This window comes from Bidens hawaiensis, unplaced genomic scaffold, assembly GCF_021521415.1.
Source record: "Bidens hawaiensis isolate Kalapana, Puna unplaced genomic scaffold, B.hawaiensis_p1.1 tig00002123_1, whole genome shotgun sequence".
NCBI lineage: Eukaryota > Viridiplantae > Streptophyta > Magnoliopsida > Asterales > Asteraceae > Bidens > Bidens hawaiensis.
The window spans coordinates 3,509,315-3,534,787 of record NW_027491112.1 but is presented as its reverse complement, the minus strand read 5'-3'; the positions used below and the strand labels follow the sequence as shown (position 1 = coordinate 3,534,787).

The 25,473-nt window shown below is 36.9% G+C and overlaps 4 protein-coding genes across 6 annotated transcripts in view; 2 read left to right on the top strand and 2 right to left on the bottom strand.

Annotated features, from left to right (window-relative positions):
* LOC143607435 (V-type proton ATPase subunit H-like) overlaps positions 1-25,473 on the bottom strand; it is a 64,004-nt gene that overhangs the window by 18,250 nt on the left and 20,281 nt on the right. The gene's annotated exons all lie outside the window — the stretch shown is intronic.
* Positions 3,518-6,085, top strand: LOC143607424 (RNA-binding protein Y14A-like). Its single transcript, XM_077082879.1, has 4 exons — positions 3,518-3,773; positions 5,352-5,488; positions 5,573-5,715; positions 5,814-6,085. Exons 1-4 carry the CDS (start codon positions 3,518-3,520, stop codon positions 5,857-5,859), a joined length of 582 nt encoding a protein of 193 aa, XP_076938994.1. The 3' UTR covers positions 5,860-6,085.
* On the bottom strand, positions 6,007-10,933 carry LOC143607409 (uncharacterized). 2 transcript variants are annotated; one of them, XM_077082867.1, is made up of 10 exons: positions 10,229-10,933; positions 10,038-10,144; positions 9,546-9,608; positions 9,349-9,438; positions 9,116-9,281; positions 8,854-9,043; positions 7,447-8,252; positions 6,777-7,358; positions 6,630-6,695; positions 6,007-6,528 (listed from the first exon to the last, which is right to left on the bottom strand). In XM_077082867.1, exons 1-10 carry the CDS (start codon positions 10,784-10,786, stop codon positions 6,421-6,423), a joined length of 2,736 nt encoding a protein of 911 aa, XP_076938982.1. In that variant the 5' UTR covers positions 10,787-10,933; the 3' UTR covers positions 6,007-6,420. The 2 variants fall into 2 exon arrangements, with proteins under 2 accessions (XP_076938982.1, XP_076938988.1); XM_077082873.1 differs by having other exon boundaries at positions 10,038-10,138.
* Positions 15,597-18,852, top strand: LOC143605856 (exosome complex component RRP45A-like). Of its 2 annotated transcripts, none has more exons than XM_077081831.1 (10): positions 15,597-15,706; positions 15,820-15,964; positions 16,476-16,685; positions 16,767-16,862; positions 16,961-17,075; positions 17,457-17,537; positions 17,753-17,824; positions 17,905-18,113; positions 18,397-18,455; positions 18,545-18,852. In XM_077081831.1, the coding sequence occupies exons 2-10, from the start codon at positions 15,828-15,830 to the stop codon at positions 18,736-18,738; spliced, it is 1,173 nt and encodes a 390-aa protein (XP_076937946.1). In that variant the 5' UTR covers positions 15,597-15,706; positions 15,820-15,827; the 3' UTR covers positions 18,739-18,852. The 2 variants fall into 2 exon arrangements, with proteins under 2 accessions (XP_076937946.1, XP_076937941.1); XM_077081826.1 differs by having other exon boundaries at positions 15,599-15,706; positions 17,636-17,824.

The following is a 25,473-nucleotide window of genomic DNA, read 5'->3' as shown; positions in this document are numbered from 1 at the left end:
CCATTCTTGAACTTCATGGCGATGGGGATGGCGCGAGCGGATATGAAGAAGAACTCTCTTCTCCATGAGCGAAGACTCCGCTCGGTGGTACAAATCTTTAAACCCTTGATACGGGTTGTAAGAGTATACCACCCCTGGATGCACCTCCAAGTGTAGAAGGTCATCAGACGGTCAACGAGGGGCTCAAGGCCCAGTATCCGGCACACCCACTCAAAGTGCCGGACCTTGGCAATGGCCATGGGGTGCACCTCTGTCAGGTGCACACCGTGCCTCTCCAGAACACGGTACACAAACTTTGTCAACGGAAACCTAAGGTTTCCGTAGACAAAGAATGCAGCATAAACCCCGATCTTGCCACTAGGGGCATCGTACACAGTATGGTGGGGTTCAGGAAACTCAGGCTCGAGAGACTCGAGCATGAACTTCCTGACGATATACTGGTACAGATCGACAGGAAGAGAGCACTGGCATTCGCCAGCAGTCTTCTGGTCATCAGCATCATGAGAAGGCATGGTGGAAGAAAGATGAAAAGAGATTTCAGGGTAACGCTTTACTGAACAGAAAAATTCGCCGGAAATTACTTGAGAAGAAGAGATGAAAGTGAAAAGTGTGAATTGCAAATAACCCTCTCCCCCTTTATATACTAATCGCAATTAATGCGGTGAATTTAATGCGAAGGAGAGAAGAAATCGAAGGTGCAATGAAACTATGACACGTGGCAAAAAGCAGACTGGCAACAGCTGTTGATAGGACGTGTGCCAGTAATTTCGCGGCCACGCGCCCGAAAAATCGCGCCCACGCGCTTGAAAAAGCGTCTGGAATGACCATATAATGTCACGTCACCATAACTTCCTGCACGTCCTGACACAGTCAGAAGAAACCGTCGCGCGACGTTTCAGAAGTTTGGACTGTTCCTATCTTTCCACCAACCTTTCGAATTTCAAAATTCAAAATTTAAAAAGAAGCGGGAAAATACCCCCTTACCTTGGCGAACAAGTAACCATAAGACGGATGCGGGTACAGTGTTAAGGCAAAACCCTTCACATACCTAGCACCCGCAGGGAATTGAAGCCAAGAAAACCTTGGCGAACAAGTAACCATAAGACGGATGCGGGTACAGTGTTAAGGCAAAACCCTTCACATACCTAGCACCCGCAGGGAATTGAAGCCAAGAAAACCTTGGCGAACAAGTAACCATAAGACGGATGCGGGTACAGTGTTAAGGCAAAACCCTTCACATACCTAGCACCCGCAGGGAATTGAAGCCAAGTACCTCGGCAACCAAGTAACTATAAGACAGGTGCGGGTACAGTGTAAAGGCAAAACCCTTCACATACCTAGCACCCGCAGGGAATTGACGCCAGGAATACCTTGGAAGTAAAGTAACCGTAAGACGAGCGCAGGTACAGTGTTAAGGCAAAACCCTTCACATACCTAGCGCTCCGCTGGGAATTGAAACCAAGAAGGATCTTCTGGGCAATGCTTGCGGAAAAGGAAATAACATCCCCGCATAGCGGGAACGTCGAGAACTACGTTGTTTGAAGCTCCAGGATGGAATTGGTGGTTTTAACATAATTGATCACTATGTTCAAAACTACCAAAACCTCATGGAGAATCCACACAACTGGGACTCAATGCTCCTGACCTGCGAGGAGGTTACAGACCTACCCGCATCATACCCAAAGACCAAGCAGGAAACTCGGGCATTTCTGCAAGTGACAAGGACTTCCCATGGAAAACCTTACAAAACCCTTTTCAAAACCCTTTTAAGTCCAAAAGTTCACCTCACTTTATTAAACACGCATGAGAAGAACATTGGACTGGGGGGACTTGAAGAGGTAGGTCCCAGCAGAGCCCAGTTGGACCCGCAAGACTCACCTTAAACAGGGACGTCTGCGCAGAGACCAACTGGATCCGCAGGACCAACCATGCTCAAGAGAAGTGACGTCCTTACGCGCAGTATGCAAGCTGGTCCCGCAGGAAATGCCTCCCATGGTGAAGGACTCCGCCTGTTCCCGCAGCCTCGGATACAAGCCATGAGGGAAGGCCACCCGCGCAGCATGGCTACACGCACTAGGCACTTAACTCTCCCCAGTGTCACCTGAAGGAATGAGCAAAGGCGGGAGGGGGAAAACTCCCGCCTAAATGAGCCAGTCCGTATGATGGAGGATCTTTTGTGTGATACCTGACGAGGTACAGACAAAAGATCTGACCAAGAATGCGACAGCTCACTGACAGCAGCATGGCAGACAGCACGCCACAGCACTGTGACCAATAGCCGCCGCCTACCCACCAACTCCTGCCATACCACGTGCCTAGCCTGTAGTTGGCAGAAGAGGAAGAGTGCACGACACGCCTGCTCTGTGTCAGCCGCTACCTATCCACCACTCACAGGCAGGGCACGTGCATAGGTTACAGTTGGTAGCGTGTTGGGCCGGCTAAACCCCTTGGAAACCTACCTTCGGCTATAAATACCCCAATGGTATGATCATCTTATATTATCATATTATCATCATATATACCTGATATCTGCTCTAGCAATCTCTTAATATACTTTTATATTTAAAGAGCAATCTAGTCTGATTCTCACGCCGGAGGGTGGTCACAAGGAGGAACCCCCCCTTCTCAGTGACGAGCTCACGGTGTCTGTTTTGCAGGTTATCAGAAGAACCATCTTCCAAGGGTTTAACCCCTCGTGGGAAACAGCTCTCCAACCCCCAGGTTACCAGTAATCTGCCCGGGGTCCGGTTAGTGTTTCTTCAGTTATTAATATTGAAGATTGAAGATGAACATTATGACACCAATATTACCCGGGCATGTTTGCGGATGGAGTTTGAAAACTTATTAATTTATGGGCTTTTTTAAAAAAGCAAAAGTGTTTGACATTCACAAAAGTCCATTTTATTTCAGTTTTTTTATAAGATTAAAAGGTTAATTTCTAAAAACTACAAATATTGTCTTTTGAAAGAAGTCAATAAATAAATAAACTATTTTCAAATTCAAAAACAAAAAAATGCAAATAAACATGGATAATCAATCACTTTTGCCCTCGTGGTAGGAAGCTTTGGTTCTTCAATGAATGATTTAAGATAGGCCTTTGCGAGGTTGTTATTCCGAGCTCACCGAGGTTTTCGTCCCATCTCATCGAATGTTACGCCAACAACTTATGCTCTTGTCGTGACATAACTATTAAGTGTCAGTCGACAATATGATTTCCCTGGGTAACAACCAAGGCAAACTCTGAAGCCGCGTGAGCCTAGTCAAGATAACATAGTCTGACTAAAGTGAAGGCATTGGGGCTCTCCATTTTTAAGTGTGGACAAATAAAACAGTTAACCGAATCAGTTTGAAACCAATTATTTAGAATCTGGTTTGAAAGCTATATGTTCAAAACCGGTTTGTAATTTATTTCACCAAACCTGAACCGAAACCGATTTAACCTGCTCAAAAAACTAGATTCAATCTGAACAATCTCAAAACAAACAACTCACAGTTCCTCTACTAGCAAAATAATCAAATGGCGAACGCTGCGGACGTAGACGCACTGGACTTCGAGCCGGACGACGATGACCTCATGGACGAAGACGCCACCGTAGACGTCGACTCTCCTACTCACATCCCCAAACTCAAATCCGCCATCACCACCGCTGGATCCGGTCCTAAGAAAACCAAAGGCCGTGGCTTCCGTGACGAAACCGACACCGGACGGACCACTCGTATGTCCGGCCGGTTCGATTCGCTCGATTCAGATGGTGGACCCGGTCCTGAACGATGTTAGTTATTAAACTTATTATTATTATTATTATTATTATTATTATTATTATTATAAACTTGTATAATATCTTATACATATTGTTAGTTAGTTAGTTTGTTAGACGGTTAGAATTTAAGGTCAAGTTTGTGAATTTTGTGTAGTCTTTTTTAGGATTTATAACGAATTACAGTATTTTTTTAGTTAGCTGCACAGATGGAAATTAGGGTTTCTAAAACATTGTAATAGAATTATAGCTCAAACTATTGTAAAATTGTTTATAATTGGTAGGCAAGGTTGCAAAAGTCGTTAGGCAGCCGACTGGGGAGTTGGGAGTACTCGGAGAGAACTCGAACATGGTTAATATAAAGATAATTAAATTTTGGATATCATGTATTTGTCAAAATACGCATAATTCACGTCAAAAAAGGTACCTAGCTGACTCAACGACTTTTGAATGACTTTTAACTGACTTAGAGAGAATCCTAACCCTACTTTTAACCGACTTTTAGAAATTCCTAGCCCGATTTTGACCGCTTTCGACTAATCCAGGCCGAGTTGAAGAAAGTCTCCAAGGTAGGGCTTCGAGGACTGTCTAGTTCACCTTGGAATCCGACTTTTGCAACAATGATGGTAGGAAATGAGTTTTTTTTTATAGCCGGTGTTACTTGGTCTTGACATTGATTTCACACAAGTGACAGAAAATACGTAGCAAAAGTTCCATGGAAAGTTTATGGTAAAAAGAAATGGTAGATAGTCTACTTAAAACTGAAAGTATATAGAGAAAAAGAGTAATATACTAGTGTCTAGTGCTAGTTTTATAAAACTGAAGTTGCATTTCAGGATATAGTATGAATAATGTTGATACTTCAATTGTATATTGCATGATTTTTCTAGTAAAAAGAGAAGGTCTATATTCTTTTTTGTTTGTGTTTTTATTCTCTCTTGTGGTTTGAGATCTATGTGGTTTCACATAATGAAGAAAAATTAGGTCTTTAATGGTAGGTGGAGTTTACTAAGAATAATAATATTAGCAGTTTGAGATAGTGTTTAGAAGTAATATCTATTTTCACCCTTTTTGAAGCATTTATAACATAGGGATCATTTTCGGGAAGTCATTTTGACCTATCTACTTGATCCGGAACGTAAGTTTGTTTTCTGTTTTGTAGTACTTGATAAATACAGATAGTAAAAACAGAAATGGTATGGATCACTAGCATTGGCTTTAGTCACCAGAAAATAATTAAATTAAAACATATAATGAGTACAAACAGTTAAAACTAGATATCTGGTAACTTTGATTATTATCAAGTACTCGTTTGTTATTTTTTTTATATAAAAGATTAAGACTTGATGACTTTTAACTACAATTTATGAAAGTTGCTGTTTCTGTGTCTCTAACATGCTGCTCCTTAGCTATTTCAAAAATGTCTACTACTTGGTGTCAGATTTCATACATATAATTTTCTGATAACTGCTTTTAGTATAGTTTGTTAATGTGTTCTAGATTACATCTATATACAATTTGGAGCTTGTTTTATGTATATACGTAACTCAGAAAGTATTAGCTTTACTGAATCTTTATACATGGCGTATGTAGCAATTGAAGGTTGGATTATTCTTGTTACCGGAGTGCATGAAGAGGCACAAGAAGATGACCTACAAAATGCGTTTGGAGAGTTTGGGGAGATCAAGAATTTGCATCTAAATCTTGATCGTCGTACTGGATTTGTTAAGGTAAAGAATTGTTTAAAAATAATCTTTAGTTTACTCATTTATTTTTTCGTGGTTCATGAGATGATATTTATTGTTGGTTATCAGGGTTATGCACTGATCGAATATGAGAATTATGAAGAAGCAGAGAAAGCCATAGCCTCAATGGATGGAGGTGAACTTCTTACCCAAACCGTCAATGTTGATTGGGCTTTCAGTAGAGGCCCTTTCAAAAGGAGAAATAATAGGAGGTATGTCTTATCATTTTTAAATTTTTAATCATCAAATGCATAATTTTTCATTATTTAATGTAATTAATGTGTGTTTGTTTTGTTACTTTTATGTGTAGATCGCCACATGGTCGTCGGTCAAGAAGTCCTAGAAGGAGATTCTGATTTCGTATGCTTCTAAAGCATCATGGTACGGTCTCGTTTATGGTTTAACCTTTGATCGATGCGTGTAATTTGTACCGAGTAACTGCCTATGCAGAGAGGATTGTTTTCCCATATCATATGTTTTTGAAAATTTTACTTTTCAAGGAAGTATTTTATTTCTTTGTTAGATGTTGGTAGTATTGTAATTGAAGGTTTTTGAATTATTCTCCTAACTATGATTTTGTTTTATTGTTTTTGGCTGCACTAGATTATGATAAATTGGATGTATTTGATCTGTTTTTGTTATTGAGTTGGCCAATTTAAAGGTCTCGGGTTCAAATCCAGCTTCCACCGGTTTACTGTCTTACGGTCTTAAACCTAGTTGAGGCAACAAATGGCACATTCATACTATTTTTCAAACAGAAGCATATATTTTTACAATAGAATTATGCATTTACACATGATCTATGGCTGCTAATGCTTGCATGTTTTATTGTTTTTTTTTTGTAATCCTGCTTTATGTTCTTTTAACTATTATTATATGTACATTAACTGTTAATACTTTTGATCTGTCATCTATCTTCATGTTGTCACAGCCGTCCAGTAGATGCCATTGCAACGGGCTGTCGGGGTTCCTATCGTCCGCCACCACACCCACCGTAAATCTTCTGTTCTCTGGATTTCTGCCAACTGCAACACGAACACATAACAAAACCGAGTATGAATTACAATACGTTCAATTCTCCTTACTAAAGTTGAAACGAACATGCGTGAAAAAATTATGGTTTTACCCTTCCGTCTCTTAGCTCAAATATCACTGAATATTCTGTGAATGGAATCGGTCGAGAAGGCGCCACCTGTATAAACGGTTCCAATTTCTGTCACGCTTTTTGTAACGGATAATGTAAAATGTTAAATAGATACAAGTAAAAGCAAACCTTTGGATCACAATCTTCGGCTTCTTTTTGGTATTCCTTACGAATCTTAACCCGAGTTTCTTGGTCAACACACACTTCCTCCTCGCGGTTTTCACCAACAATGTTTTCCTTTGTAGGGAACCCACAGTCACTCCATTTCCAAACAGTTTGATCCCAATACCTTATATACACGTTCCCGTCCGAACCAATTAAGAACAAGTGGTTCCCCACTAGGCATGGGCCAGTTGAGCCGACTAAGGTAACCCCAGGAGATGGCGAACCATGTTCAACCCAACCCCAGCTGTCAATTGGATTCCAGTAATACTCAACGAGCATACCGTCTTCAGATAGCATGAAAAGGGATCCGGATATTGAGTGTAATGAACCCCTCATAGCTGTCCCGGGTTGTCTTGATAGCACCATGTGTCGTGACTGGTGGTGCCCGTGCCATAGCCCGGTCACCTTGTTGTACTGGTACAAGTTACCATCGAGTCCAACCACGAAAACTATGTTTTCTCTGAATACTTCTTGGTCTATGATACTCGCGATCTTTGTGTTTGATGGGTTTCGACAATCTTTCCACTTTAACTTCTTCAACGCAACCTGCAATTAGCATACTTTAACTCGTTTAATAAACAACTCGCGTTCGGGTTGATGTATTTGATCTAAACCACACGAGTTGCAAATTTACCGTTAATTGTAGCAACCCTCCAGTTCTGCTAACGAAAAACAGTGAGTCTTCGGGTGTAACTTTAGGAGCTTTTGACGGAGCCACATCCCAAGGCGGACCTCCGATCACCTGTCTCCCCTTCTTCATCGCCGAGCAGTTTATCCACGTAAACTCATTACCGGCTCTTTCTCCGGTAATCAAATCGTTATTTTCATCCACCAAAAACAAACTCCCATTATAAGTCCCAAGTGCACCTTTCATACTCATATGATGCCCATGCTTAAGCCAAAGCCATGCATTTTCAATATTCAAATACTCGTAAATCACCCGGTCTCCGGTTACAAGAAAGAACGACCGACCCTCATGCATAACACGTAACCGGAAATTCAAATTTACCAAACTTTCCCGGTCAACATACGCCTCATCTTTTGACTTACTTCCCAATGACACCAAATAATAATTCTCATGTCCTTTGTTTCCCGATCGCCTCCTGAACCCAGGTCTAGTGGTTTCATCGTCGTTGATTTCGTCTTTTACGCCAGAAATGCAGTTTAACGGGCCACGATCCTCCGTGCAGTATTCTGCGTTCCACCCTTCGCTCTCTGGTGCGTCTATTATTGACCATGTGTACTTTGTAGACACCCGTCTTCGGTTTACGGGTGGGCTCGGGCCTACACCGTCTCCTCCGGTCATTGATTGGTGGAGTTCCCCGAGCCTTCCGTCGTCTAAAGGAAATATGAGCCTGCCTGCTTGAAATTGCAGCCCGGAGACGGCTTTGGCCACCTTAGCATGCGGAGGATGCGCATGATTCACCCATGTTTTTTTGCCTGTCTTTATACGAGCAGTCAAGATGCATTTTAGCAGAGTTTATTAGGTTTATTTGTTAGTCGTTATATAAAGAGAGATGGTTTTAAGCTAGGGTGTAAACCAGCTGAGCCGAGGCAAGTCTTACGAGAGCTCAAGCTTGGCTCTCAGCTCATAAATAGTTTTTAAGCTTGATCTCGGCCTGTTTATTATTTATTAATAATTAATATATATACACATTAATAATCACTTTTTATATATACTTGGATAATAACTTTTTATATAACATAATACATATTATTTAGCTATTTCTATCATAATTTCATATATAATAATAACTATTCTATATATATATATATTTAAATATTAAATATAAGTTATATAAATAATAGCCTCGTTCAGGCCCGAGAGCTTGATATGCTTGGGCTCGTTAATTAAACAAGCTTACTTTTAGGCTCGACTCCTTAAAAGCTCAGCTCGATTCGGTTTGAGCTTTTAGTGGGCCAATCTCGAGTAGTTCACAAGTGGCTTGGCTCGTTTACACCTCAATTTCAGCTATTTAATACACATATATGATTCACCAATACGATCTTTCAGTTGTTTTGGATTCTTACGTAAACATACCTTCTTGCTTAGAGATGTTGTATTCTACGACGGATCCCGTGGCTGTCGTTAAAAACAAAGAGACCGAACTCGAGTATGTTTCATCGACCGTCGCGAGCGTCACGGATGTGAATTGTTGATCTTTCGGGCTTCCATGGACGACCCATTTCCATTTCCTCTGATGCAGTCTTCTTTCAACCAAATTCCCACCCTGTAATTTGGTAAATTTAAATCATAAAACTTGTGGATTACATGAAAAATGTTGACTTTTCCGATGAACTACTTTGGTTAATAGAAAGAGTGAGTCGGAATGAGGCCCGGTTCTTCGGTGTGCTGTGCAACTAGTCAATGGTGTTAAAGCAGTGTCGTGTGTCGAGTCTTGGCTCCATATATGTTTCTTCCACAATGGCTTTGAAGACAGGTCAAACTCGTACAGATCACCGGTTGAGCTGCATTTTGGTAACAAAGATCATCATGGGCTCAACTGTTTTAAAGTCATGGAAACAAAGAGAGGACCTTATAGTGAATATGACTTGCGGTCTAACTTCAGCAGCGTCAACTATGGCTGCAACATCTGCACCAGGAGGCTTGCCATGGTTCATCCAGCTGCTTACATTGTGGATTTGCGATATAAGTTATATGAAGAAAAAGTTAAAAATTAAAATACCATTTTCGATAATAAAAATAATAATCAAGAATAATGAAAACCAAACCTTGGTGTGTTGATCTCACTAAGCTCTAATAGCAGCCCGTTTTTTGTGCAGAAGTAGATCTTCCTGTTTTTCATTAAAGAAGTCAAAACGGGTTGCAAAGGAGGTTGAAAAATGTTCGACTCATTTTTTAGCGAAGGTTTACTTGACCCGTTTAAGTTAAAAGGTTAAAACAATATGTTTCAGACCCAAGTTCATTATTTTGAGTTTAATAATTAACTAACAAAAAAATATTTTGGCTCAAAGTTTCAGGCCCAAATTCACTATTTTGCGCAACTTTTTCGGCCTGAAAATTTGAAGCCCAAATAGCAAAACCGTAAACACTGAACAGTAACCATTGTGAAAAAACCAAAAACTGAATTTCCTGTTTTTGGAGTTTTTGGTTCGACTTGAGCACAAAACTGACCCAAATGCACACCGCTAAAGACAGAAACAAAATCGACCCGTTTAATGAAACGGGTTGAAATAACAACCTCTGCTCTCGATCATACTTACTCCCTATCATGTGATATAACTCCAGATTTTATTCGTATCGCGATGCTAGAATCTTGAATTGCTAGGAACTCGATCCATACCGGCTGCGAATTCTCACTTAGCTGCATCTGCAAGTTAAATAACAAAATTAGGTTAATAATATAAATTACTAAACTTTAAAGATTGATTTAAAGATTTAAACTTTAAACTACCTGATATAATATTCCAGCCTCAGATATAGCAAGAACTGTATGTTTGACCAAGAACACAGAAACTGCATGACCTGCTAGTAATGGCAATTCATGAGGTGCAATAACCCACTGAATCCCATTCCAAAACCGCTCGTAAATCGACCCGCTCATACCCGTGACCCAAATCGAGTCATCCGACATTTTCGTCACCGAAATTCTGTTTCTTGACCCCAAAGTCCCAATCTTTCTTTCATCTACTTTGACTTTCTTCTTTCTTTGACCAAGACTCTTGCTTGAATCTTGTTCTTGATCTTGATCTTGATTCGGTTCGATGATGCCGACTTTAGTACAGTTATCATTAACACATGATATAAGATCATAAGTTGATTTCACTTGAACCCATGTTTTTGATTCCTCTTCAAACTCCCAAAAAATGTTTGTTTTTTGTTCAAATTGTTTATTGGGCTGTTGATGGAACCATGAAGATGATGAAGAACATGATAAAGATTGAATCTTGGAAATGGAAAGTGATTGGATGATGATGATGATGATGGCACATAAAAGAAATGATCTTGACATGGTAAGTTATGTGCATGAGCAGGGTATCGTATCACTCAAATTAGATACAGAGATATGTATGTATGTATATATGTCTTATGAGAGTAAAGATTGGTTTAAGTTGAATCTTTGTTTGTGAGGATTCCATCATGGGCCATAGCATACTGGAAACTGAATCTTCCTTCCCCAAATAGCTTGGCAAAAACAAAGATATTATATGTGTGTGTATTATTATAATATATATATATATATAGAGAGAGAGAGAGAGAGATTAGGTGTGGGGTTTACAAGTGCTTTAGATTGTATTCAGGACTTTGATATCACTTTCATCATTTTCTTTTATGATGAGAAAAATGATAGATATTGAGTAGTTTTAAGTTTGTTGGGCATTCCATAATTAGGATTTTTATATACTCTTATTGTGGTATACTGATTGTGGTGTACCGGTAAGAGGTTTAGGTTATATGGAGACTCAAGTTTGATATTTATTTGTGATACTTTGAGTGAGTCTTGACAATGAAGTATTTGAGCAATGTCTTGTGAGGTTGCAAGTTCGAATCTCGGGTCCACCCAGGTTTTAGTCCAGCATGTGTTACGTCAGAGAGTTCTACTCTCGTAATGGTACAACGACTGTTAAGTGTCAGCCGATGGTATGGTTTCCTGGGGAAATGTTCAAACCAAACTTTGAAGCCAACGTATACCCGGTTAAGATTACATAGTCTGACTAGAGTGGGGCAACGAGCCAACGAGGCTCTCTCAAATTAGAGAGTGCGGTGACCTACCATAAAAGAAAATCGCCGTTTATATAATAATAATAATAATAATAATAATAATAATAATAATAATAATAATATAGGAATGTTGATAGATACCAATTTTAAATTTAAAAAAAAACTTCAAGAGTTCCATAAGCATTTTCACTTATAAACATTTACACTTTAACAGCGTTTGGTTGTTATATAGAACTGGTTTCGTAATAACTATGCGCACATAGTATTTTAATAGTTGATATTTAAGGTCACGTTATAACAAGGGATGTTAAAAGCGTCTAAAAGTATGTCATGTCAGCTATTATATTAACCATGCGTCCATTATTTGAACACACTTATTTTCTCATTCTTCGTAAAGACAACATCCTAACAATTGGTGAAAGATACTTGCACCAAATGCTTAAAATTAATGACTTGATTGCCCTCAAAGATGATCAAGAATACCCATTGAAGATTCTTATTTGTATATATTTATGAGACATGTTCTTGTCTATTTTGCTTGATTGTATAAAATGAGTTTGAGTATTTATTTTCGAACTTTGCCATAAATGTTACGCTTAATTATCTTAATTCTTTAACTTGTACCATATAGGCATATACTCACTGAATTACCTACGAACCAAAGGCCTTGATAGTAATGGTATCGCGGTGTGTTCATAACGCCATGGTAATTGGTATCTCTCGGTATGAAGTTAACTTCGAGTCTCATGATAAATACTAGTATAGATTTATAAACAAAATTAGAGAGTGTGTAACTTTGTAAGTTACCAAGTTCTTCAAAAATTCTATGTAAAATTTAATATTATTGTTATGTTGCATGGAAATATTTTATGAAAACATAATTCATTAATAATTCTACACACATACCATAAATCATAAATAATTAATAAACTAGTGTTTTTATATTACATCACGAATCTTTTAGAGGCTATTTATTTGTTTACCTAATGTTATGACTTTATTCACTTGCTTTTAACCTAAATTATATTGACGTGGCTAATCACATACTGACATACATATGGTTGAAATACTTTTTTCATAAGTTAATACAATACAAACAATGAGCATTAGTTAATAAAGTCGAAGTACAAGTTTTTTTATTTTATTCTTTTAATAAATATTGAACTCTTCAGTATTTTACGTCTATTAAGATGATAACGTGAATGGAGTAAAAAAATATTTATAATGAACATTTAGCATTAATATATAGAGTATGAATAGAAGCCTTTTTAAAATACAAATCTAGTATTTGCTAAAAGAAATTGAGCAATTTAGAAAGTACATATATATTTTTTGAACGATCAACAAAATATTATTATTCGTAACTAAGAAATGGAATAGCAAGATGCTAACCGGCCTGACACATGTTGCACCACTAATAATTCTTTTTAGAAAATATATCATTGCTATGATATAGGTTTAAAACTAAAAAGCGTTTTCTAATTTTCTACTAAGATCATCCGTAGTGGGGTTAAGTTATGGCGTTTCGGCCTGACACATGTTTTGAAGTCATAACTTTCACTTTCTTAATCTAACGAAAAGGTAAGTTTATATCCGCTTGTGAACAGTTAACTTATTTTTAGTATAATCAGAAGATTGTCAATTGTTTTGAATTGATATAAATAAAGAGAAAGTTTCTTCTTCAATAGATCAACATAACATTTAATAGCAAAGTGATATTAAAGCTATCACCAGTTAAATTCTTGGTATGATTTATTATTGACTACTATGTTAAATCAAGTTGGTGAATTGATAAAACAAGATTGAAAACAAACACAGAATTTAAGTTTGAATAACTATTTTAAGTTGAAGTAATTAATAAAATCAATGACAACGGGAAAAGGAATTGAACACAACGAAATGGCGGTGTACCTCCGGCGTTATCATTCAAAATACTGCCCATAACATGGCAATACGGGTGGTCTAAGACGAAGCCATTATGGGAAAAGGAATTGAACACAACGAAATGGCGGTGTACCCCCGGCGTTATCATTCAAAATACTGCCCATAACATGGCAATACGGGTGGTCTAAGACGAAGCCATTATGGGAAAAGGAATTGAACACAACGAATTGGATCCACTTAACATGATGGGTCTTCCAAAGAATCTTGAAAGAAAATACCGTGGGACCTACCTTAGTCATATTATACTTTTATGTTTTTATATTGTTTGCCATAAATAGATGGTTCATTGTAACTTTTATGATTTATCCACTAATTGTGGATAGGGCTGTTCACAAGTCGTGCTCGAGTCAAGTCAGGGTGGTTTTGAGCTTGGGCTTGAAATTAAATGAGGCATCTCAGCTAAGGCTCTAGCTTTATTTTGAAGCTAAACGAGATTTAAATCGAGCCAACGAGCCGAGCCTAGGTCGAGCCGAGCTTGATTACAAAAATGAGCCAACTCAACTCAGAATGTTTCAAATCAAGTTTTTTTAGTTAGTTTTATTCGGGCTTTTATCGAGCGAGCCCGAGCTTCGAGCCTCGAGCTTTTCAAACAGCTCTATTTGTGGAATCGATCTGAAAATCAATCTAAGTTATTAATATTTTAAAAATCACATAATATCCATCTAAGAAACACTAATGGGATCCCCAGTTCTCATCTACGCTGCTACGTTTCACGTCTATGTCCAAAGAAAGTTAGAGGGATACACACTTCATCTACTATTTCTTAAACTTCAATAAATTCGTTTTTTCAAAACAATGTTAAAAGTTTTAGTATATTTATTTTATTTTAGAAAAGCTTTAATGGTTTAATTAAACATGACGATGGATGATTTATCGCACTGTTAATATTTTTGTGATTAAAGAATGCTGTTTATTTTATTTGAAAAAGATATATCATGTTTTCATTTTCTGGTGGTTTGTATTCAATTTTTTCAGATCATCAATATGTTTTTTAAAACGTTATATATTTATAGCCCAATATTATGATGATGCCAGTATTTTTCTTGTTTTTTTTTGTTTTTAAAACATTTATAAGTTCAACCAGCAACATCTTTGAGAGTATATAAATATTAGAACACATTAGTTACATTGTTATTCAGAATTTGACTAAAATATATTGTGAATTTGAAAGTCTTCTATGGGTAGCTACTGGTCACATGGTAGGAAGGTTTCCACTTTATACTAGTCAATCGATGCTAGCTTCCGATTTAATGCAATCTCTTTCACACATTCCCTCTTTGAACTCTTTGACACATACACATTTTGTAAATTATTATTCTCACATTGTGTAAGTATACCTATCACCCAAACACGACTACTACCCTAAAATTTACCTTTCTTTGACGTCTGATTATATGTTGTAAGACTCTATTATATACCGAGGCAGTTTGTAAGGGTGATCATCATACATTGCCCTTAATGGGGTCCTCGGTTTTCAGGTGTTTGGTCCAAACCCAAGGAAAGTCCGAAGAAAGATGAGAAACCTGATTCCGTTATAAAAGAACTTAAACCTAATTGAATGCATAATGCGTATAATTGTTCAGCCGTTCACAAATGACCCTAAAGGCCCAATACAAATAAACCCAATAACTTATTATGCTAACAATATCGAACTTCATTGACCACCATCATCTTCGAAATATGTTCTTCAATCAGCACAAACATGTAAGTTGTTTATGAGTTATCTTGATTATTCCTATAGTCTTCATTCTTTTAACTGCTCGGTCAAGGGAAATTCATCAATACGAATACGAGTATACGGCAATACCTTTAAACCAAAGCTCTCTTCACATTTAATTTAATATAAGCGATCATTATATTTTGTCTTAAATAAATTATGTCAGATTCATCGCCAGTAATACAATAAATTAACCATAATCCATTCAGCTAACGCATCCCCAAACGATAATCCATTACACACATCTTAGCAATTAACAAGACCCAAATCAGAACCTGAGGCAGACACACAACCCGACCCGCCAAACCTTTAACGGTCCGGTCCTCGGTCCCCCTTTTCGAACATACACAGGTTTCGACTTCCGATCCGGCGCTAACTTTCCGTCATAACTTTAATGCCATTGTGTAATATTAATATTAATAAAAGGATCAACCTTGCAACTTCTTACATTAATATTCTCATGTACAACATTTCCCCAAAACCCTTATGCAAACCCTCATCGCCGGAACCACCGTGACTGCCACCACCTCCGCCGTCTCCGTCGCCACCGTGTACTCTGCTCACAGGCAAGTCCATCGTCATTTATTATTATTATTATTATTATTATTATTATTATTATTATTGTATATCTAAATTGATCTTATATTAAACACAGGATATAGAAACAGAAATGGAGCATAGAGTAGCTAATTCATTAATAATGACAGTAAATGAAAAGAAGTTTATTGAAAGTGGATTGCTTTCAGACATTAGAGTTGATGGTAGAAGACCTTTTGATTATAGAACCCTAACCATCAGGTTTGCCAGGTAAGATTGATTATTCTAATTCACATTTTTGCAGGGGTGTGCATGGGTCGGTTCAGTTTGGGCTAAAACCGAAATGAGTTTTTCAAAACCATTCAGTTTTGGTTTTTTTGATTTTGCCATTTGGGTTTGAAATCTTTGGGTCGAAAAATATAAGTTGGCCCAAGATAGCGAATATAGGCATGGTTTTTTTTTGTTAGTTAATAAAAATTGATTCTTTTATACATTTGGACTTTATTATTTGGGTTGAAACTTGAAACTATATATATGAAACTATTTTAAATTACTTAAACTGTAAAATAAAAATCTATAAATTCGGTTCATTTTTCTTTTTTTTTGTTTTTGTTACACGCAAAACCGAAACCTGACCGAAAGTTTGGTTTATACGAAACTTATTGTCGCCTTTTGTTTTGTTTTTTTTTCCGGTTTTGGATGGTTTTTCGGTTTCATGCACACCCTTACATATTCTTGTTAAAAAGTTAGAAGATGATTAGCTTGTTGACACGGTTTGTAGTGAAGATGGTTCATCAGAGGTGCAGCTTGGTCAAACTCAAGTTATCGGTTTTGTCACTGGTCAACTCACACAACCTTACAGAGACAGGCCAAACGAAGGGTCGTTTGCTATTTATACCGAGTTCTCACCAATGGCTGACCCTTCGTTTGAACCGGGTCGTCCTGGTGAGACCGCTATCGAACTAGGTCGAATTATAGATCGTGGTTTAAGGTATCGGTTTATTTGTATTTCGTTTTAACATTATCGTGCCTGGTATATGTATTTGATGAGATTGAATAAATGTTCTTGCAGGGAAAGCAGGGCAGTAGATACAGAATCACTTTGCGTTATTGCAGGGAAGTTAGTATGGTCAATACGGATTGACCTTCACATTATAGACAACGGAGGGTAAGTTTTGAAAACTTAGACAAATCCAAGAGGTTGTAAATCATTTTTTGTTACTAATTATATTTGTTTTTAATCGAAGATCGTTTTTGTGATATTAGAAATCTTGTTGATGCTGCAAATATTGCTGCTTTGGCTGCTTTATCAACATTTAGGAGGCCCGAATGTACATTAGGAGGAGACGATGGTCAAGAGTTGATAATACATTCACCTGATGTGAGTTTTTTCTGCATTTGTACTGGATTTTTATTTTATTTTTTATGTTTGTTGATATTAAAGTTGACATCAACATGTTGTTTTCAATGTTGTACTCAATAAATTAGGTTTAGTGTATGTACATTGTACTGTTAGACAGTCTTTATGAATGATTGATATAGAGGTGGCGTTTTTGACCCATTTACTTATGAATGGGTTGAATTGGGTTGTGTGACATCTTAAATGGCTCAAGTAAGAACATTTAACTAAATATGGAATCGGGTCAAACAGGTCAAAAGTTAACATGGTCTATTTTTAATGCATTCAACCTCCTATATTGTTTTTATTTAAACATTTAGAAATTTATTGGAATAATTAAACTGTCATGTGTGCATTGAACAGGAGAGGGAGCCACTTCCATTAATACTTCACCATTTTCCAATTGCAGTAACATTTGGATTTGTCGGTCAAGAAAACACAGTGGTATGCAAAATGAATCTTAAATGCTATTCTCTCTTACCTCATAAACGGGTCAGACCGACTCACACGATTGGATTTTTGTAATTTAATTGATGGTGTAGGTGGTTGACCCGACCCACTATGAAGAGGCGGTGATGGGCGGGTCAATGACTGCTACACTCAATACAAACGGTGATGTTTGTGCTATTCAGAAAGCAGGCGGTGTTGGCGTGTTGCAGACGGTTATTATGCAGTGTTTGCGTGTTGCTTCTGTTAAAGCTGGTGATATAACAAGCAAAATAAAGGATGCTGTAAGTTTTATTAATTTCACTTTGTGTAATCATAATATTAAAAACAAAAAACTGATCTATTTGCGAATATGCAATTTCAGGTTGAATCGTATAATACACAAAGATCGTTAAGGAAAATAAAACGCCATAATCCTGATCAACAGGGTTCTGCCGATGTGGCAAAGCGTCACATGGAAAGATTAACAGTGAGTTCAGATCAATCTGGCATTGCAAGCGAGTTCAATAAACACGATAAAACAAATAAGAAAAACAGCATATCGAAGGGTTTTAGTGGTGCGCCCGCAAGTTGGTATGGTTTCCGTACGAAAATCTGAAATATTATTATTATTATTATTATTACTATTATTATTATTACCATTACTATTATTATTATTATTATTATTATTATTATTATTATTTTATACCGAGTTTACCTTTCGATGGGTTTTGTAACACATTTAGGTTGAAACGTACCAGTTTTAGTACGAGTTGAAACGGGCCTGGTCTAGTTAAATTGACCCAATAACAGATTTTTTCATAAATAATTTGTCTTATTATATGATGTATATATTATGTCTTGTTTATTTTTTTAGGGACCCATACTCAAGGGGTATCGATGGCGATGAATTGAGAACTTCTCTAGCTTCTCGTGGTATTTAACGTTACAATTTTTTTAAAAGAATAGTAACTTTTCGTCACCGACATGTATTCTTAATTTATTGTTTTTGGGTAAATTTGCAGTTACACCTCTAGACAAGCAGAAAGAAGAATCAAGCCAAGTGAATCCCGAGAAGAAATCTAGCCCGGAATCTTTTGATACCACCAACTCATTAGTTTCGACACACGAAGTTGGATTAGTGAAAAAACAGTCAAAGACGCTGAAAGATGCAGTAAAGCCCAAGCACAAGAGGAAAAACAGGTCGAATGCTAGTTAGATCAGCACGGCCCGGGCCGGGCCGGGCCTTTTTTTGTTCAAACTGTACTATATATTCAATTAAGCACGTGTGAGACGCCTTTAATATTAATTAGACATTGATTTTTTGAAGGGGCATTTTTCGGATTTAATTTGGACGGTTTATGATTATATTGAGAAAAATAAAGATTACGATAAAACTAAGAGTTACAATTGGATTTTTTAGGTATTTAACTAATTATAAAGACGAAAATGTAATGCACCGTTCAATAACCATTTAAAAAAAATAATTTTCGTAAGTTTATCTTGTGTTTTTGTATTTCACTTTGTTTTTCAAATGCAATATCTATGTATTGCCCTTTTCTAAGTTCAAAATTCTCGGGGTCTGGCGTTAAAAAAATATTAGGGCACGATTAACTTATCAATAAACGTTATATATAAAATGTACACCCTAGTTGCGTCCATGATTATATAATTATGTAACAAAAATTAGGGTTGACCAAAGCTTAACCATTAACCAAAACAATTAACTGATATCCGAGATTAACCGATGGTTATGGTTAACAGGTTAAAGACTTAAGGGGAGTGTCCCGTAACCGAACATTAACCATACCGAATCGAAAATAATTAACATATTTAATTGAAGGAAGAAATAAAAATTGAAGGTATCACAAGTAAAAAATAATCAACAGATTATTGATATTTGCATCCAAATTTCATATTTATTATTCTTTTTATAAAAAACAGGCCTAAAAGCTTGTTGGGCCAAAACAATTACTTATATTTTTCTAAAGGTGGGCTGGCCTTGATCCTTGATCTTTAGAATTCAAAAAATCATTTGACCAACTAGCTTCAAATGTTGGTTCAATTAACCGAAACCGAAGCTCGGTTATGGTTAGGGTTATTGTTATTGTTAAAGGTAAAAACCGAACCGAGATTTGCACCCCCATAGGCCATATCCAATATTTCTAAACATATCATCAGACATTTAACTAGTATAAAATAGATAAAAGAAAATATCAAATTATCAATCATATATGACAATAATTAGATAACTATATAAAACTTATATATGAACATGAAAGTATGTCTCATAATAATGAATGTGAGAAGAAAAGTTGTAATGGGAAAAGTCATGACATGGACAGGGTGTTTTAATCAACGTTAAAAGATAGGTGCAACCACAAACCGATATATATTATTATTTGATTAATAGCATTCAATTATGTAACATCAATGTATCTTTACGTGTAAACAATAGGGAGGCCCATGGACCTAGATCAAGACCTTTATTGCACCTTCAGGCTTGAGGAGGGCATCGTGTCTAGAAAATATCATTATAACGTAATGCCACCGACGGAGAGTGTTCGCGACTAAGATCCAATGGTCAAGTTCACGACATTTGGGTGCAAGACGACATTTGGTAGCATGGGCGGATATAGAGTATTAGAACGGTGGGCCAAGGCCCACTGTACAGTTTTACAATTTTGTATTAATTATAAGGTAACTAGTAATATTGTATAATTAGTAGTGTAATGGATAGCATAGTTTTCTTTTTTTAAGTTTAAATACCCACCTTTTAAAACATCAATTTCAAGGCCCAAACCAGTTAAAATTTAAAACTAACTCTAGGTGGCTGATTTTCATTTATGAAAGCATCGTGCCAATTTTGAATGAATCACAGAATCAGCCTTTTGGCTCATTGTAAAGCCCCAATACCGGTGCTCCACTTTGAGTTTTAAATTTATTCATAAACATAGTTATAAAATCAAAGCGAATAAACTTTTCACGAGAGACTTAAAACTTTAGTCATATATTACAAAACACAAAATTCTTGTTTAAAACATTCAAATCTGTCTTAATATAACACCATAACATAATACTTTCATAACTTCCTTCTCTATATGTCAACCAACTCAGTCCATGCCATGTGCCTCTCTCAAGTCAACTCCTTCATCCTATTTGCTTGCATGCATATTAAAAGTCAGCTACGCTGAGTGAGTTCTAGTTAATCGGACAACATACATTACATTTACATACTTATCTATATGTATCCGAAGATGCATATTACATACCTAACCTGTTTACCTTTCTTTCACACACACACACATACATAATTTCATTCTTTCATATTTTCCTTCTTGTTTTAATTTACTTCATACATACATAACTATTCCTATGTTTTAAAGAGTCTTTCGCTCTATAATCTTCGCAGATATTATTAGAGCCTGCAAACCTTTTAACCTTTACAAATATTATTAGGGTCTGCAACCCTTTAACATTCGCAGAATTTAGAAGAGTCTGCAACCCTTAAACCTTCGCAAATATTATTAGGGTCTGCAGCCCTTTGACTTTCGCAGATATTATTAAGGTCTGCAACCTTTTAACCTTCGGAAATATTATAAGGGTCTGCAACCCTCGTAACCATACAACTATGCAACCATACAACCATCCTTTCAGATATTATAAGGATCTGGTCTCTGCTTTCCATGCAACCATACATACATTTCTTATATATATATATATATATATATATATATATATATATATAACATACATACATACTCCTAATATTTTCTACATTCATAAATCATTCATATATCATACCCTTACCACTTAAGGTAAGTGTATTAACTAATCACATAGGAGTATGCACGTAGCCCTGAAAGACATAACAGATAAAAGGGGCTAGAAACTCACATGGGTCTTATTTCTTTTTGGATTGATTGTAACACATTTCTTTAGCTGGGCACGACTAACTGTTTATTAGATATATGTGTTAATTAACTACTTTCTATCTAAGTCTTATTACTCAAGTCATCAAGCTAATATGACTTAAGGACAAACGAATCGAACCGAATAGGCCAACCGAATCGAACCGAATAGGCCAAACAAATCAAATATCCCAAACGAATCGAAACGTGTATTCCAACGAATCATATCGAATATTCAAACGAATCGAATCGAGTTTCTTACATTCGAATCGAATTCTTATGAACGCGATTCTAAATAGGTTTTTGTGCATTTATGCCCTAAACGTTATTTTTCGGCCTGTCTTACAACTACAACGAGTTCCGGGCCATAACAACTTACCCTCTTGCTTTTACACAGCCCGAACGTCACTCGTTCATCCCGAATCGCACCCGCTAACTCGTTAACTGTAAAGTTTATGTTTTTCTTACACTTTATGGTCCGGTTTACTATTATATCAATTTTCAAGCCATACCAACTTCATTTACTCATCTTTTTTACGAATCTAACCATATTCGTTTAACCCGAACCTAGCCAACTACCATTTTACTGACAAGTTCATTACTTTATCAATAACTGTGATCCGTTCTATCATCCTACCAAGTTTCACGCAAATTCGTACCGAAAAGTAAACTTTTTTTTTAATAAAAACGTACCTCTAATGTTTATGTTTGAAATCACTCGAATCCCAAAACCATAAACGAACTCGGAATTGAGTGATTCAAGCGGCCATGCGATTGGGTCACCAACGCCGCTTATTTTCGCCGCTGGAATCTCTGCCACAGTTGCCGGAAAATCCAAACAATTTCCAGAAAACTCATTTTCCACTGTTACGTCGTCCTTGATAAAAACTAGACTTCCGTATCTCTGATCGAAGATCTGACTAGCAGGAAACTTCGCTTGTATTCCATGAACACTTAGTTAAAATTTGAGACCGACCGACGGTTAGATCTCCGGGAATCGTCAGATTTTTTTGGATTGCTCTCACAAAAACGGGATTTTGGTAAAAAAAAAGGAGGCTAGAGGTAAAGATGATTATAAAATGAAATGACGGCTACTTTTATAAGATAGAAGAGGGTTTCATTTTAACTTTTCATCTAATGACACTTAACACCCTCACTAACGAAACTTGGGATGTTACACTCATAAACACTGCTCGACTTCTCATCTTCTGCGTTGTTGTCGCCGCTTCGTATTGTTACCCTCCTCAACCCCCCCCCCCCCCCCCCCCCCCGCGTACAATAATTTTCTGTATCCTTTTGTGTCTAGTAGCAAAGAAAACCTACGTGATGTACAATATAATCTCGATAGAAAATACCCCTTTTGATCAACAAAACATAATATTCGTTTAACAAAGTTATTTATTTGTCAATAGAAGGTTTGCAGGACATTAAAAGTTTTGAGTGTCAAAGAAAATTATTAATTTAGCGAGATTATTAATTTATCAAGGTTATATTGTTAAACCATTTATTCTTAACATCTACTTCTAGGATTGTAAAGAAATTGAATATGCATTGAACGTTTACGGAGAAGTTAATGAATTAAAAATTCACTGAATTGATTGTAAACCGTTCTCTAGAGTTTATTTATTTACAACTATCGTGAATACCTGTGTTACGCAACCGGATAACTGGTGTTATATCTAATATGGCCTGTGCAAGCCCATTATTATTGTGTGCAATACATTTCATATCATTAGATACAAATTAAGATATAGAAGGGGGCCCATGTGATTTCCGACTTAAATAATAGCGGCTCGACCAAAATAATAACTTTAATCTAGTATGATTTGTTATAACTTTAACAAAACCCCATTAAAAAACAACTTATACATATTTTAATAACTATGATTGCTCTTTAGGGAGGAAAGAGCACTCCTATAAAATACCCATGCATTGACCGATTATGCATTGCCACCTTATTTATACCGTTAAATACTAACAAACTACAAATTTATTGTCAGCACCTACCCAAATGTGTAATAAATTAATTATTAATTCATTTAATTTTCCAACCTTTGTCTTGGAATCAATTTTATGTGGTAATTGTTTCGGTCAAAAATTGGCAAATCAACTTTTGATCAAATTAGTGTGTGAGATGAAGTGCTTGTTGATAATAAGATTGAACACAACGATATAATTACGAGGGAAAAAACCCTTGATTATAATAATCTTACGTCGGTCAAAAATTAACAACGTAATCTTTGGTCGAATTACTTCGGTCAAAGATTAAGAACGTAATCTTTGGTCGGATTCGTATGTGATTATGATAATCTCCGGCACAAAAAAACCCCGGACGGTGAAAACTATCACCGTCGACTTTATTAATAACGAAAATAGGTGATTACAAGTGGTAGAGCTGATAAGTGATCGTAAGCTATGTGATACAATGTTTGCTAGTAAGCTAAGTCGTGAGAGTGTGTGTTCTAGTGACATTATCAGCTTGTTTGTATAAGATAAGGTTACAACTGTTATCCCGAACAATCCGGAAACCCTAGACTATTTCCTCAATAATCCGTTGCATGCCCACGTTCCATTTGACGAAGTTCAAGCACTAGCTGTTGTAAGTCCACGTTCATATCAGCATATTTAACACGTGATCTTATCTGCACAACAAAGAAAAATAATATAGGACAATTGAATTAGTCAAACCTCATCCTCGGAATATTAGCGTTGACGGGATAACTCAAAATCCTTGAATTGTAGCTCATCCCGAGGATAGAAAATTTACACCCAACAATTGCCCCCAATTTTTACAGATCATGCGTGACAGCTGTAAAAATTTCAAATTTTGAAAAATAAGATATCTTCTGCCAACTGAAAGGACACGCACGCGTATTGAGGAAACCCTAAAACCGACTTTCCAAGTTATAATCAAACCATTCCCCAATCTCAAAATAATACTTCATCCACCGATTCATAGTCAGGTCAGTTCCTCTCTCTCGTCTTCTTTAATTTCTTGAAATTTTCTTCTGATCCGAACGATAATGAGGAAGAGAACCCCCTCGAGCGCCCAATCCTTTCTCTTTCACAACCTCGGACGATTTTGTCGATCAAGCTCATATTCCGGCCACCGATGAAGACCAGTGTCTTTTTAGAGATCTAGACATTAGATTTCTAAAAGACTCGGGTTTACTACCTGCTGAAGCTATTATTAGGCCCTATGATCCCAAAGTCAAGGCTGACTTTTCCTCCAAAACCTAGATTTGCTTTTTTCATTACCCCTTTTCGATAGGCCTTTCATATCCGTTTTCCCCGCTTATCAAAGAGTTATTTAATGTTACTGGATTATCTTATTCCCAAGTCATGCCGATGGTGTGGAGAGACTTGGCCACCGTAGATCGATTGAATAAGACCCATAGGTTGTCGATTGGTATACCTGAGATAGCTGCCACCTATAATCTTCGTACACACGGGTCTTTCCGCTACTGCCTTCAATCCAAATCCAGCCGTCTTTACATGGTTCCCAAGGTGTCCATTAGTGACCCTGACTGGAACAAAAAATTCTTTTTCGTCCGTCGTGACTCTATTCCCGATGGAATGAACTTGCCTATTAAATGGGTTCACAAGGGTAGGAAATCTTTAGGATAGATTTTCTTTTGCAAATGTTTTGTGTTAATATGGTTTCTTTGTTGGCAGTTGTGTTTGAGGATTTGGTAAAGTATAGGAAGGATACAAATAGAAGGCTTAAGGCGTTGTTTAAGATTCCACCAGAGGATAGGGAGTTCTGGTTAGAAGAAGAAACGGGAGAAACAAGTGTAACTTCTGCAAAGTCTGTTGAGAGCATGTCTTCTGGTAAGTTTTTTGGGTTTTTCATGAAATCCTTAGGATTTTACTTTCTTGGGAATAACTTGATAAATTGTTGTATAGGGATGCCGAAGCCAAAGTCTTCTTTCAGCTTAGTTGATCTGGACGATCTCGTTGAGGATAGGACCGTGGTAAAGCAAGAACACTCCAAGACCGCTTCTCCGATAGTGAGAGTTCCGAAGACCCGTCAGAAAAGCGCT

What these genes read in the sequence shown, in the direction of transcription:
- LOC143607424 (XM_077082879.1), top strand. Translation starts at nt 3,518, where the DNA reads ATGGCGAACGCTGCGGACGTAGACGCACTGGACTTCGAGCCGGACGAC. An exon ending in TGGACCCGGTCCTGAACGAT is followed by an intron (nt 3,774 to 5,351) that starts GTTAGTTATTAA and finishes TGGCGTATGTAG; the next exon opens with CAATTGAAGGTTGGATTATT. An exon ending in AAAAGGAGAAATAATAGGAG is followed by an intron (nt 5,716 to 5,813) that starts GTATGTCTTATC and finishes TTTTATGTGTAG; the next exon opens with ATCGCCACATGGTCGTCGGT.
- LOC143607409 (XM_077082867.1), bottom strand. Translation starts at nt 10,786, where the DNA reads ATGTCAAGATCATTTCTTTTATGTGCCATCATCATCATCATCATCCAA. An exon ending in GTTATATCACATGATAGGGA is followed by an intron (nt 9,609 to 10,037) that starts GTAAGTATGATC and finishes AATGAAAAACAG; the next exon opens with GAAGATCTACTTCTGCACAA. An exon ending in AGTGAGATCAACACACCAAG is followed by an intron (nt 9,439 to 9,545) that starts GTTTGGTTTTCA and finishes CAATGTAAGCAG; the next exon opens with CTGGATGAACCATGGCAAGC.
- LOC143605856 (XM_077081826.1), top strand. Translation starts at nt 15,828, where the DNA reads ATGGAGCATAGAGTAGCTAATTCATTAATAATGACAGTAAATGAAAAG. An exon ending in CTAACCATCAGGTTTGCCAG is followed by an intron (nt 15,965 to 16,475) that starts GTAAGATTGATT and finishes CACGGTTTGTAG; the next exon opens with TGAAGATGGTTCATCAGAGG. An exon ending in CACATTATAGACAACGGAGG is followed by an intron (nt 16,863 to 16,960) that starts GTAAGTTTTGAA and finishes TTGTGATATTAG; the next exon opens with AAATCTTGTTGATGCTGCAA.